At 43.1% G+C, this 14,271-nt stretch overlaps 1 protein-coding gene across 7 annotated transcripts in view; it reads left to right on the top strand.

The window, feature by feature from the left end:
• Positions 1–14,271, top strand: part of ARHGEF9 (Cdc42 guanine nucleotide exchange factor 9) — a 274,051-nt gene that overhangs the window by 226,888 nt on the left and 32,892 nt on the right. For all 7 annotated transcript variants that reach the window (XM_083722047.1, XM_083722048.1, XM_083722046.1 and 4 more), the window contains 2 exons: positions 8,333–8,565; positions 13,076–13,205. In XM_083722047.1, the coding sequence (XP_083578173.1) occupies positions 8,333–8,565; positions 13,076–13,205 (363 nt within the window). The remainder of the gene's footprint in view (positions 1–8,332; positions 8,566–13,075; positions 13,206–14,271) is intronic.

Genomic DNA, 14,271 nt, shown 5'->3' with positions numbered 1-14,271 from the left:
TCTTTGCCACCTCTTATATCAGATTACAGGAGTCTCTGTTCTTGAACATAAAGCCCCAACTCATCATAGAGGTTGCATTGAGGAGTTACCCATTCCTTCCTCTTGCAGATGGACAACATTCTTGGAGTTTTCCTTCTCCAATATTGTTGCTGCCAAGTTTCCTCTCTCACAGACTCTTCTTATGTTCTTAATGGTAACTTCTATTTATTAAAGAATAGATTAACAACAAACATTAACATATTAGATTACAGTTCCCACAATATACTCTTAATTACACGTAGTATTGATAGATAATACCTCTTCACATATGATCTGACCCGGACCCTGCAAACAGAATATGAGGCTGTTCTCTAGGTGCCCTCCCCAGGTAGATTGGGGGGGGGGGTAGCAACAGTACAATGGCTCTTTTCCCAGGTGACTCCCACTTGTGGAATGCTCTCCCCAGGAAGGCTCATCTGGGGTCATCACTACTTTAGGCACCAGGCAGAAACATTTCTTTTCTGACAGGTCCTTGGCTTTTAATTATCTGTGGCCTCCTTCAGAGAGTAGGATCTTCCTTTTGAAAATATGATTGAGTTTTATTAATATGAATGAGTTTTAGATTTTTCCATGTTGTTTTATGATGGTTTTAATGTATGTGCTATTGTTGTAACTACCTTTGTTAAAAAGAAAAAGAAAAAAAGCCACTAAGAAATTTAATCATAATAATCCATGGGAGAGATCATTCTCTGTGGACATACCCAGATTCTTGAAGTCCCTGTCTAGGGAGGCTTGCATGACCCATCTCTGCTAGCCTTGTGCCATCTGCTTAAAAATGTTTCTTTCCAGCAAGTGCTTGTTTTGCTCAAGTGATGAATTGCTTTGAGCTGACCCTTTCTTCTAAGGTTATGTTTATTGACCATGACTGTTACTGCCTCTCTTCTTTTACAATAGAAAGGTGGGGTGCAACTATTTTTAAATAAATGTTTCACAAATAATTAACACGGAAGGTGAACTAGCAATGACTGAAACCATCAAATTAATAAAATGATTCATAAGTCATATGTTTCCCGCCACAACAAACACACCTATGCCCACCCTTTGGGGCTTCGAAACCGATGATGGAATTCAGATCAATAGCAACATGTGTGCTTTGAAGGATTGTGTGGGATGTCAGCAATAAGAAAATGCCGGAAATAGTTTGCTTAATTTGATGCTCATAAAACTGTACTGGAAACAGCAACAGCCAGAGCTTGCTATATGGGAACCACACGTAGCACAGCTAGTCAGGATAGGAGCAGGAGGGGTGAGGAGTTGAACCTTTTGCACTGCTACCTGATATCTGACTCTGCAAACTGCAGGCAAAAGCTACATAAGGGTGTGTTGTGAGGTAGCGGCACTGCCAGGTGCCTTCTGTGGCCCTCCCAACCACTCTTCACCACCTTCCTTTACATAAAACTAGGGTTGCCATATTTCAAAATGTAAAAACCAGGACACCTAGAAAGTTGTTGAGCAAGACCCCAAAGTTGTTGAGCTTTATTTAAAAAACAAGATTTTTATTAGCAGACCAAATAAAACACAAGGTGGCTGAGGGTTGCTTTCCTTATCTTCTGCCCTCCTACCCCTTGCTTATCTGAAATTGTTTTTTAAAGGAAAGCTACTGCTTTCTCAACTCTCAGGAAGGGGGGGGGTCCTTTCTCAGAGTGAGGCATTCTAGGAAACGACCTAGGAGAGAGACCACCCCTGCCTTTGCACATTAGCAACTACAAAAGCAATTTTAACATAGACAAGGGTGTAAGGAGAGGGGATTGTTATCTGGTGCCTGTTGCTGATCAATTTAGTCTTTGACTTGCCTTTGGAGAGTTTTTTGGCATGAGGTTGCCTTGTTAACATTTTTATGTGAATGCTTGTCCATGCTTTAGCATTGCTGTTCTTTGAATTTTTACGCCTTTCCCTTTAACTACCAGTAGGTAAATATCGGGGAGAGAGAACAGGTGCCTCTTGACTCTCAAAGACATGCATGCACTAAATACATCCCCATAAACAGTAAGGCACCATGTAGCGAGCCTCCTCCTGTTCCACAAACTGCAGCTGGCGAAGTTCATTTTGAACTGTTATGCCTGATAACATAATTTAGGATAATTAGGCTCCCCCTCCCTCATCCCACATGCACATCCTTACTCCAAACAGCCTCTTTTCTTTTAAATCATGTGATCAGGCTCAAGCTGTGTCTAAGTTGATCCATTCTTGGTTTTCTAAATATAAATCGTCAGTACACAACTAGCCTTCACTCTCCCTGCTTTATTCTGATTTTAAGTGCTTCTGAATGCAGCTCAGAAAGGTTTTCGAGTTGCAGCAATCGTATATAAGTGCAGCCTGTTCCATAGTGATATTCTATCAGACTTTCTTCATTTGTTTATATCAGTTATTATTGTTAATTGTTTTCTGCTCAACTAAATCCTACTCAGAGTAGACCCACTGAAATGACTAGATCTAAGTTAGCCCTGTCTTTTCATTTCAGAGGAGTTTACTCTATGCATGACTAACACTAGATACAACCTGTTATTACATTTATATACTGCTTGGTGCCAAAATAGATTTCTAAGTGGCTTATAATGTATGAAAGCCAGTTACGCAAACACTTAAAAGTCCACCATTCAAATCCACAATGAAACAATCCCGTTAAAAACTATGCAGCAATTAAACAGGAGATAATATCACAGAACTTCTGTGGTTTATGCTAATCATGGTGGCTGGCTAAGACTATTATCTTACAATTGCCTAAAGAAATGGGCTGGTTTGACAAGCTTGCTGTCATACCTTCTCCTTTTTGTCCCATAATCCTGCATTTCCGCCCACTGGAACCTCTGACTACCCTCAGGATGCTGGAACCCCCCTTCTCTTGGGCTCCTTCCCAGTGCACCACTGAATGCCCACTAAGGCTGGGAAATGCCCGCTCACCCTGGGTTTGGATTTAATCACCTGCTGATGATTCACCTTCCATCCCCGACTTGGCTCATCTCAACAAACTAAGAATGGTTAAAAAGAGTTCTCTCGCACAGTCACTTCTATCCCTGACGTATTACCCATATTTTACTAATTATTCTCCAAATGGAATAATTGCATAGAAATTTCAATTGCGTAGAACTGGGAGCCTGCTTCAGGTGAAGAAATCCACCCAACCCCCCCCCATCACAATTACTGTTTTTCCCTGCGTGGAAAAATGAGTTTTAAGGAGGCACTGATAAGACTGCTTCTTTAGAAACCACCCCTGGATTCTGGGAACATCATTAATTACCAGCCAGTTGCCAACCTCCCTTTTCTGGGCAAGGTTTTTGAGCTGGTGGTTGCTGACGAGATTCAGGGGCTCATGAAGGAGACTGATTTTCTAGATCCATTTCAATCGGGGTTTCAGTCAATAAGCTGAATCTCAATCCAGATAAGACAGAGGCACTGTTAGAGGGGGATTTTGTAGACCAGATGGATGGTCTTGAAGGGGCTACCCTCCCTCTTAAAGAGCAGGTCCTTAACTTTGGGGTGCTCCTGGATCCATTACTGTTGCTTGAGGCCCAGGTGGCCTTGGTGACACAGAGTGTCTTCTATTAGCTTCTGCTGGTGGCCCAGCTACGCCCCTATCTGGACAGGGATAGCCTAACTCCTGTGGCCTACAGTCTGGAAACCTCTAGGCTGGATTATTGCAATGGCGTTTTACATGGGGCTGCCTCTGAAAACGGTTTGGAAACTTCAGCTGGTGCAAAAACCAAAAACCAAATTGCTCATCAGAACAAGATGATTTTGGCCTATAAAGCCAATCCTGGCCCAACTGCACTGGCTGCCAGTTAGTTTCTAGGGCCAATTCAAAGTGCTGGTGTTGACCTCTAAAGCATTCCACAGCTCAGGACCTCAATATTTTAAGGACCGCCTTTCTGCCTATGAACTGACCCAGACACTGTGGTTGTCATCTGAGGCCCTTTTCTGTGTCACTATTCCCTGAGAGGTACAGAAGGTGGCAACACAAGAATAGCCTTTTTGGTGGTGGAATGCTGTCCCCAGAGAGGCTTGCCTGGCGTCATTATTACATGTCTTTAGGTGCTAGGCAAAAACATTCTTCTTTACCCAGGTCTTTTATTATTATGCTGTCCATTATTCTGCTTTTTATTATGTTTTTATTATTGTGCTCTGAAAAATGTGTTCTTAATGTTGTACACCACACTGGGATGTACCACACAGGGCAGTATATAAATTGCAATAATAATAATAATAATAATAATAATAATAATAATAATAATAATATACAGTGTGTATGTCTCAGACCAGTCTCTACATGATGAGTTGATAACCACTGGCGAGGGGCTGCGATTCCATCATATTTCCCCCCCTACCTGCTAGCCCCATCTTTTTCTTTTTGCTACTGCCAAAATCAGGGGGCTTTTGTGAGTGGGAAGAAAAAATTACATATGAGGGAGGTAAATACGGTGCTGTCTGGTTGGAGAGGTTTAAATTTCTTCACCCAGCCTAGTATGGAGATACAAATCTTCCCCTTCCCACGCATCAGGCTAATCATTTGATGAGCAGGGAAGGAACAATTTGCATCCCCATTAGGTGAATCTCTACAACAAATTAAATGGATGTAAATCTGACATCAGAAATAACAGAGTTCAAAAACCAGTAGAGGAACTTTTCAGTATTGCAGAACCTTCTGTAACTGAAGGACCACCTTTCTCCATATGAATTGATCCAGACCCTGCAATCATAAACTGAGGCCCTTCTACATGTGCCCCTTCCCCAAGAGGTCTGGAGGACAGCAGCAATAGAACAGGCCTTTTCTGCAGTGACTCCCCATTTGCAGAATGCTCGCCCCGTGCCTTCATTACATATTTTAGGCTCCACTAATTAAACAATCTATGGCCTTTAAACATGTGAGGAAAGGTATTGTTTTGGTTTGTTCCTATGTTAAGAATTTTTATTTTTTAATATTGTAAACTGCCCTGTGATTCTCAGATGAAGGGTGGCATATAAATTTAATTAATAACAACAACAACTTGCAATGACCATTTTTCAACAAAGGGGAGTGTAATTTGAAATGGTTGAGTTATAATTAATCAAGTAATTAAATTATTCCATATGTGGCTTGAGTTGGGACAAAGGTTTTCATTTCATTTTTAAAATCACACTACACACGTTAGTTAGCTTATCAATGTGTGTGTGTGTTGTATCACCAAATTTTGTGAATGACCACTTAATAATGTAGGTATTACTTTCTGGACTTTCTCCACTTAATTCCCCTCTGGCCCCACTGTTCATAAGTCTCCCTTTCTCCCAGCCATGTGCATATAATATATATCTGTAATTCAGAATAATGCTCTAAGCATTTGATGAACTAAATTGTAGTCCACAAAAGTGGATGCCACTGTACATTTGTCTAAAGTTCCACAATACTCTTGGTTGTTTTCCTGTTCCCATATTTCATCCTCACAACAACCCTGTGAGATAGGTGATCCTGAGAGATAATGAATGTCCCAAAGTGACTCAGGGAACCTCACAGCTGAGAAGAGATTAAAATCTTTCTTTTTTTCCCTTTTTTGGTTTGATGATCTTAGTTCAACACTCACTGTACCACACTGACTTTTCCCAGTTGGTACATAAACATATACAACGAGTAGGATGCTTAAACTGACAGCGTTCACTCACAGAGATCCCACCAAGCCCGTCCTCCCTTGTTACATAAGCTCCACTGTTATGGGAGCTGACGAAATGGCCAGTGTTGTAAATACGTCAGGAAATGTCAAGAAAATCATGCAGCCTTGCTTTTTGAGCTTTTCCTTGAGGGGGAAATAAAGCACTATCTTGGCACTTATGTAAGCGGATGCAGCTATCTAGGATGCTGGATCCTTTTATGCATAAATATATTACTTTCAGTTATGGGCTATATTTCACACCGGCAACACTTCAGATACTATTAGAGAACCACACTGTAAATGCTAATGAAATTACAACAGGGCACAATTAAAACCATTCACAGCAGCTTCTCTCTGAGTGCCATAGATTTCCCATTCCTGTAGTTTCATTGTTGTTGTTGTTGTTTAAAAAGGGATGAGGTTGTAATAGCAGCACTTTTCTCTGCTTTTCAATTTCAGGCTATTATTGGCAAGCAGGCTTCTGAACAGGGGTGAACAGAAGGTAGATTAGGATATACTAGTAGGTCTCTGATTGCCAGTTTTCTAACAAAAACAACAGCCCAAAACATTTCTCTCTCTGCTGTCGTCATATTAGGTGGCTGGAAAAGATAATCGAGGGAAAACTAGGAGTGAGTTTTTGTATGAAAGGGTTTGTGAACTTGGTTCTGATACTGATCACATGTTTATACTCGAAGCATGTGCTCAGAGGCACCCTGTTCCTTAATTTTTACGGTGTGCTCAACCACCTGAACTACCATTTGCACTTGGCTCCAGTTGATAGACATCAGAATTCTAGTAAAAAACCACACACGCAAAACAAAATAGATCCCAGAGGTCCGTGCTATAAAACATGCAGAGGAAATAAGCAGAACTGGAAACTGTCAAAATCCATCTGTGGATGTGATGGCTTTGCTCCAAGCAGAGCTCTTGCCACAAAGGTCAGAAAGTTTAACTTCAGCTGTCGGTTTCCAATAGAAGAGGGTAAGGAAACCTTGTTGGCAGAACCACGTAAAAAAGGAAGCTGAGGGGAGGGGGGTGGAGGAGAAATTTGGTTTGGTTTAGCATTTTACTGCATACCTAATTCACACGCAAACCGCAACATGACTATCCTTCCAAAATTCATTGAATATTGTAATGCAATTCTCCAGCTAAAAGGTGTGTACAAAAATGCTAAGGCTAAGTTTGCACAAAGATTAGGGCTAACTGTGCATAAGGATGCATTTCTTAGGATGCAACATCATTCAAAAATGCATCAGGGAAAATTACTTGCAAAAATTTGAGAACTGCTGGTGAATTTTCAAGAAGGCTTTTGAAAAGGAAATCACAAACTGGTGCAGAAATATGGAGAACTCACATTTAGGTTGTAAAAACAACTAGAAGAAGCCAAAACTGACAGCTCTGCCCATTTTCCACAGACGAGGGAGAAATCTGTGAAGTATAGTATATATTCTCCTAGGTCAAGAAGGTTTTGCAAAAATTAGCCCTGGCATTGAATATTGGAGGCCAAAGTTCAAATCCCCACTCAGCTACGAAGCCCACTTAATGGCCTTGGGCTTGTCGCTGTCTCTTAGGCTAATCTACCTTACGTGAATTTTGTGAGGATAAAACAGGCAGGAGAAGAAACATTCACGCCACCTTGACCTTGTTGAAGGAAAATAGAATACAAATACAAATAAGCCAGAATTTAGAGCTTGTGTAGTAAGGATGATGGAATTTCAGGAATGGCATACTCAGGAATTTCAGCACTTGCGCCCAGATAAGGATATCATGTAAGCTGCTCTGAATGTTCCATCAGCTCCTACCAGGGTGGCCGATGGTAAGAGAGTTGTAGTCTAGTAACATCTGGAGGACCACAGGTTTCCCATTCATCTCCTTTGCATCAAATCAGATTCAGAGGAGCCCCAAAGCAGACCAGAGGAGCAGTGCTAGGGTTGAAAGTGTTAAAACACCTTTTCCCCAGGGCATTTTTCACACATCCCTGCCCAGCCCCCTCTGTATTGTTTTGGCTTCATGCTGTGCCATTTTTACCCTGCATGTTTTCAAAAGTCACATACTGTATCCTGCATTAAATGACTAATATGTAAAGTACCTCTTACAATGTATAGATCAAGGGTCAGCAAACTTTTTCAGTAGGGGGCCAGTCCACTGTCCCTCAGACCTTATGGGGGGGGCAGACTATATTTAGAAGGGGGAAAATGAATGAATTCCTATGCCCCACAAATAACCCAGAGATGCATTTTAAATAAAAGGACACAATCTACTCATGTAAAAACACGCTGATTCCTGGACCGTCCGTGGGCTGGATTTAGAAGGCGATTGGGCCGGCTCCGGCTACTTGGCCTTAGTTTGCCTACCCATAGTATAGATACAATTGTTATAAATCACATTGGTGTTTTTATGAAATTGCAAATATGAATATCTATATGGATAATATGTCCAATAAATTAATAATAGCTCCCTGCAAGTAGAAATGAATTTTTTTAAAAAAAATGCAATGTTTTTGTGGATTGATGCAACAGCAAGACAGAGTGGACTTGCAAACGAATGTATGCAAAACTGAGATAGACTGAAAATAAACTGATTCTAGGTGAGTAGCTGATGGTTTGTGATGTTTCTCACACACTTCTTTCTTTCCTCCCCCCCCCCCCGCACTTTCCTGCTCCCATCCCTTGCAGCAAGATGGCTTCTGGATCTACTCAGAGTACTGCAACAATCACTTGGATGCGTGCATGGAGCTATCCAAACTAATGAAAGATGGCAGATACCAGCACTTCTTTGAAGCATGCCGCCTCTTGCAGCAGATGATTGACATTGCCATTGATGGTTTCCTTCTGACACCTGTGCAGAAGATCTGCAAATACCCACTGCAGCTGGCAGAGCTGCTGAAGTACACTGCACAGGACCACAGGTACACTGGTGTTTGGGTTTGGATTCTTTAAAATAGGGATCTGGTAGAAGGAGGACAATAGGAGTTGCTCTCAGCCCCTGCCTGCCCATCACCCATGGAACTTCAGAGATTTGACAAGTTCCTTAGGCTGAGCATCTTTTGGAAGTCCTCCCAAAGGAGTTTAAATGATTTTAGAAATAGTTAATTTGATTTACCCTAAGCTTTTGAGGAAGATAGTACAACTGCTATAACACCCATTAGCCCCAGGATGACCACTGATCAGGGAAGATGGGAGTTGTTGTTGTCATTAAACTACTATTACTATTATTCCTGCAAACCTTGGGATCCTCCCAAGCTTCCTTATACCACATGATGGTGCATGGATGCTGCTATTTTGACTAGAATAAGCAACTGTACTCATAGTCTGCATATGAGAAACAGAAGGGGTGGGGACAGACGACGATCCAGCCCAGACAGGTTCCCCATCCCTGATCTGAACCAACAGCATCAGGTAGGCTGTTTAAATAAGTTCAGGGACATCTCTGTGTCTCCCATAATGAAGGGTTTGTAGAGCAAGGACCATACCAGACGGTCCTTTCTGGTGTCCATCTAGGCAATCAAGACTTTTAATGCCATTTATTTCCATTAGCTACCTTTAGCTAATGGAAATAAATAGCAACAATGCTTTGTTCTTCAAGCCATGCACATTTACTGTACAAGATGCTGTCTAAGGCATTGAATTGGAAGCCAGATTTCTGGTTATTGAAACCCCAATTAGCATAGGATGGGCTGGCAGAGAGCCTCATCCATGTTCCCTGCTTAAGCATTGCAAACAACTCGATGCCTGTCCACCTAAAGCCAGGGAGCAATTTCATGGCATTAAGGTATAAGGCCTGGCCAAATGCCTTCCCTCCCTCTCCTCTGATGGTTTTCATCTGTGTGTTTTTGCTGGTTCAGCTGAAGCTGCAGGCTCTCTTTCTAAATGTTCATTTTATTAATGAATGGAGGGGAGGTGGGGAGGGGACCTCGGTCATGATGACACCTCTAATAAAATGAGTGAATTAGGCTGGAATTAGACGTTGAGCATCCGTCGCTGCCATTGAGATCAGCAGCCCAGGATCGCCTCCCCTTTGGCTCTCTCTCCTGCTGACAGCTAAAAATACCAAAAGTGATGTCATCATGCTCCGTTTCCTTCCCCAACCCTCCACCAATGTCAGCCAGTGAGGCTGAACAAGGGCAGCAGCACAAAAGGCAGGGGTGGGGAATCTGAACCCAAGGGCCACATTCCCTTTTGGGAATGACTTCCAGGGGCCACATGCCAGTGGTGGTCAGGGCTAGAGGCAGCAGTGGGTGGAGCAATGGATGTAAATTATACATTTGTTCACTGGACTGTTTTCCATGCACCACCATCTATCCCCCATCTGGGAAAGCAAGAAGCACCATCAGGTTCAAGGACACATTCCAGCTAGAAGAGTGTAAGGGAGGCTGGGGAGGGGTGCAGCTTGGGTACAATACAGTTGTACTTTGGAAGTCAAACAGAATCCGTTCCATTCGACTTCCAAAACATTCGGAAGCTATAGAAGCTGCACTGGACATTCGGGTTCCAAAGAACATTTGCAAACCAGAACACTCACTTCTATGTTTGCGGCGTTCGGGAGCCAAAACATTCAAATACCAAAGCGTTCGGGATCCAAGGCACGACTGTACTGAGGGCCGGATAGAGAGGCCTGGAGGGACATATTTGGCCCTTGACTCTGATGTTCCCTGATGCATACTATAGATATGCACAATTTGGTCCAAACTGATTTGGCTGATCTGTGAGCATGTGGCACAGAAGCATTTGCCCACATAGTGGCACACAAAGACTAAATAAGGGCTTTTGTCTTAACACTAGCTGTGTAGGGATAATGGGAGCTGATGTTCCACAACACTCGGAGAGTGTTAGCCTCCCCTGCTGTATAGCTACAAAGCCTACCACACTCTCAAGCTGGATTCTTGCCATTTAAAGCACATGACTTCCCCCAAAGAATCATGGGAAGTAGAGTTTGCTGCTCACAGAGCTACATCAACGGTGGGCAGTTCCCAGGATTCTTTGAGGGAATCCTGTGTGCTTTAAATGTATGGTGTGCATGTGGCCTCAGCTTGGGCTGTCTATCACTGAGTGAAGCCACTAGGATGCTTTTCTGCCCAGCCAGATGCCACCTGCAACTTCCTCCTGTTGGTTTTTGCCTTCAGCCTGCCAGTCTCTTTTCTGCTTAGTTGTACTTCACGTCCATCAAACCTTTGGCCCTGGCTTCTGCCATTGGCCTCAGTTTCCAGTTTTGCTTTTCTCCTCTGCAACCTGCAGCCTCTCCAGCCACAGAGATCTGAGCCTGACTGTGCTCAGAACTGAGTGTCTGTCCAGTTGCCATCTTACACATCTCCTCGCCTCCACTGAACAAACACATTCTTCCACATGCATAAGCAGCATGGGTGGCTGCAACAAAACCATAAATAAATAGCAGGAACTGGCGTACTTTTTATCTGACATAATGACGAGTGGGAACACACCAGGTGCTTGTAGGAGGCCAGAGTAAACTCTGTGCTAAAATGAGCAACTCATTTTAAAGCTGAATACATGGGAACGTTCTGCACAGGGCAGGTGTCAAGATGCACTGAGGATGCTGCTAGTGAGGCTAGAAGAGAAAATGGGTTCCATTTGAATTTAAAGATGAACTCCCTAATATTCACCCGTTCCAAAACAAATGAAAACAGATACATGGTTGCCTTTCAAAAGCTGCACTTTTCCAAATTTTGCAGTGCTGTTCTCCAGTCAAGAAATGTGTGCAAATATGCATGTATCACACATATCAGGGGGATATGCCTATATTTTGTTTACAAATTCGCACTAAAATACTGATGAATTTTCATCATGATTTTTTTTTAAAACCCTCTTCTGGATAAGAACTGAACTTGGAAAAATAAGAGAGAAAACCAAAATTGACAGATTAATTCTGCCAGTACCCTCATTTTAGATTCTGATGGAAATGCTGCCATGTGGTGTCAAATGATGAGGGGCTCAGAGATGAAGGTGCTTGAAGAATTCAGGCTGACTTTGATACAAACCAACCTGATCTATGCCTCTTGCATCAATGTGCAGATCCAGCTATTCATTGGGTTTTGCATATCTCTGAAAATTCTCCCCATTCCTCCTCAGGATCTGGCCATCTGCTCCATGACATCCCCATGAAACTCATGGCACATATAAAATACGTAATTTTGTAAAACACACACGCACACTAAACAATGTGAAGCTTTGTGTGGTGTAAAAGCCAATTTGCAAATTGAAACAGAAATGGAACAGGGTGGATTTATGAACGAAGACATCCACAATGAACTGGGAATATACTTACATGCACATCCCTAGTGGGGAAAGGGCTATACTTCAGAACCACAGCTGTACACCTCCAGTCCTCTTGCTCAACAAGGAAACTGACTCTGCAGAGCGCCTTCACCAACCTGGTGCCCTCCAGATATTTTGCACTACACCTCCTGTTGTCTCCAGCCAGCGCAGCTGTGCAGCCTCAACCAGAACGCAAATATGCTCAGCAGGCTTCTTCATTTTTCTCATTAGTCAGCAGTCAATAGTAAGTCCCGAGTTAATCATAAATTTATGATGACACTGAGATGGCAGCTGGCCCTGTCTGGCTCTCCAATTGTGATGAACATTAAGGTTTCTTGGAATGGAAAGTAAAGCATAAGGCAGAAATCAATAGCATTGATTCCAACATCACTTTTTCAAAAGACTGCTCATTGTCCTTGCTGGCCCTGGCAGGAGGCTATTTTCTTTCTGTGTCATGATGCACATGCACACACACACACACACACACACATCCAGAAAGCAGAAAAATCCCCCTCTGATTTGCATAGAGAGCTCACAGGCCATCAACAGTGAGAGCCAACACTGCCTGGGCTAAAAGGGCAGAGAAGGATGCCATATGGCACTCCTTGAATCACTCTGTGGCCACAAAAAACCTCTTACAGCACAGTTGAACTGACTGGCCTCCGTTCTTCTGTCTTCAGGGGCTGCAAGGCACTTACGCACTGTGTATTCTCTGCTGGCTCCAGCCATGGAGCTCTGGATTTGATATTCTAATGAATAATGAGACCACAGCTGGGTAGAAAATTCTGCTTGGAGCCAGGGAGTAACTGCCTGTGTGGAATGAGCAAGCGAAGGCAGCCTAAAGTGGATGGGGGAAAAGTCCATGGCTCTTTGTAATAGCACATATTTTGCATATAGGAGGTCCCAGTTTCAATGTAGTTGAAAGAATTGGGTAGGAGATGATGGGGATGATCCCTTCCTAAGACCCTAGAGGGTCACTGCCTGGCAGAGTAGACTTATGGGGTCCCTTCCAACTCTCGGATTCTATGATGAACCAATGCCCCGGCCTGGTCTAAGGCAGCTTACCAGTGAGTATCTTACTAAAATTTCCATTTGCATTTCTCAGGCTGGTTTCTCTCTCCCTCTCCCCCCCCCCCTTCTTCTGCATAGTGATTACAGGTATGTGGCTGCAGCTCTTGCCGTTATGCGGAATGTGACTCAGCAGATAAACGAGAGGAAAAGGAGACTGGAAAACATTGACAAGATTGCTCAGTGGCAGGCCTCAGTTCTGGACTGGGAGGTATGTTGCACACGGAACAGTAATTTTCTTCCATCGTTCAGTGTGATGCTCCAGATCAGATCCAGTGTCTTATGTTCTGGGCAAACAGTTATTGCACTTTTACCTGGGAGGTTGCATTTGTAGGAGGTTCTCTGTGACAAACGCAGCCTGTGATGTTCTCACCGAAAGACTCTTAGGGCTTACCTTGAGAGGTCCAAGCTACCTCTGTAGTATAAAGCACTATTTTGCCTGTTGATTTCCAGCTGCAACTCTTGATGGAGTTTAGATAGCTTGTCCACATGCTCTGGCAGCCTCAAAGTTAGATTACTGCAACGCATGGGGGCTGCCTTGGGATACTTATTTGAAACGCCAGTTTGTTATATCTGTTAGTATATGCCATTTCCTTGGGCTCTGGGCTGGCCTTACCATTAGGCAGAGTGAGAGAGCCCTTTCAGGTGACACATGTTGAGGGGCATGAAGCAGGCCACCCAATCTGCTCTGTGTCCCTTAAACTAGCTTGCTGCCTTTGGGTGCAATGGAGGATGCTGTCCCATTGCCGGTGCTAAAGAAAGAGTGAAGTCCCCATAGAGCTGACTTCTCTATGCAAAATGGGGAGGGCATCTTACCCTTTGCCCCCGGCAGCCAAATGTCTTGGACTGACTCTGTTTTGACTGCTAATGTTACTTCTGTGTAGGAATGGCTAGGAAACTGACACATTGATTGATTGATTGATTGATTGATTGATTGATTGACTGACTGACTGACTGATTGATGGGTTTATTAACTTACTGCACTTACATACTAATGTTCTGCCAGTGTACTGAGCAAATTAAAGCTTGTGGCCCCAGGTACCTACCCTCATTTCAACATGCCCACATGCTACAATTTTCTACTGAGGTCCTTCTCCAGGTACCCTTGCCATCAGGTATAAGGTGGATGGTGGAAGCAGGATCTTCTTTCTTATCTTTAAGGCACCAGGCAAATACTTTGCTATTCTCTACACAGTCGCTTACCAAGTCATTTAAAAATGTTATAATGCTTTTTCCATTTACACTTGCTTTTGTCTTACTGTATTTACCATTTTTAA

The sequence above is a fragment of the Podarcis gaigeae genome (assembly GCF_964106915.1).
Source record: "Podarcis gaigeae genome assembly, chromosome: Z".
In the NCBI taxonomy this organism is placed as follows: Eukaryota; Metazoa; Chordata; class Lepidosauria; order Squamata; family Lacertidae; genus Podarcis; species Podarcis gaigeae.
This window is presented reverse-complemented; position numbering and strand designations above follow the sequence as displayed.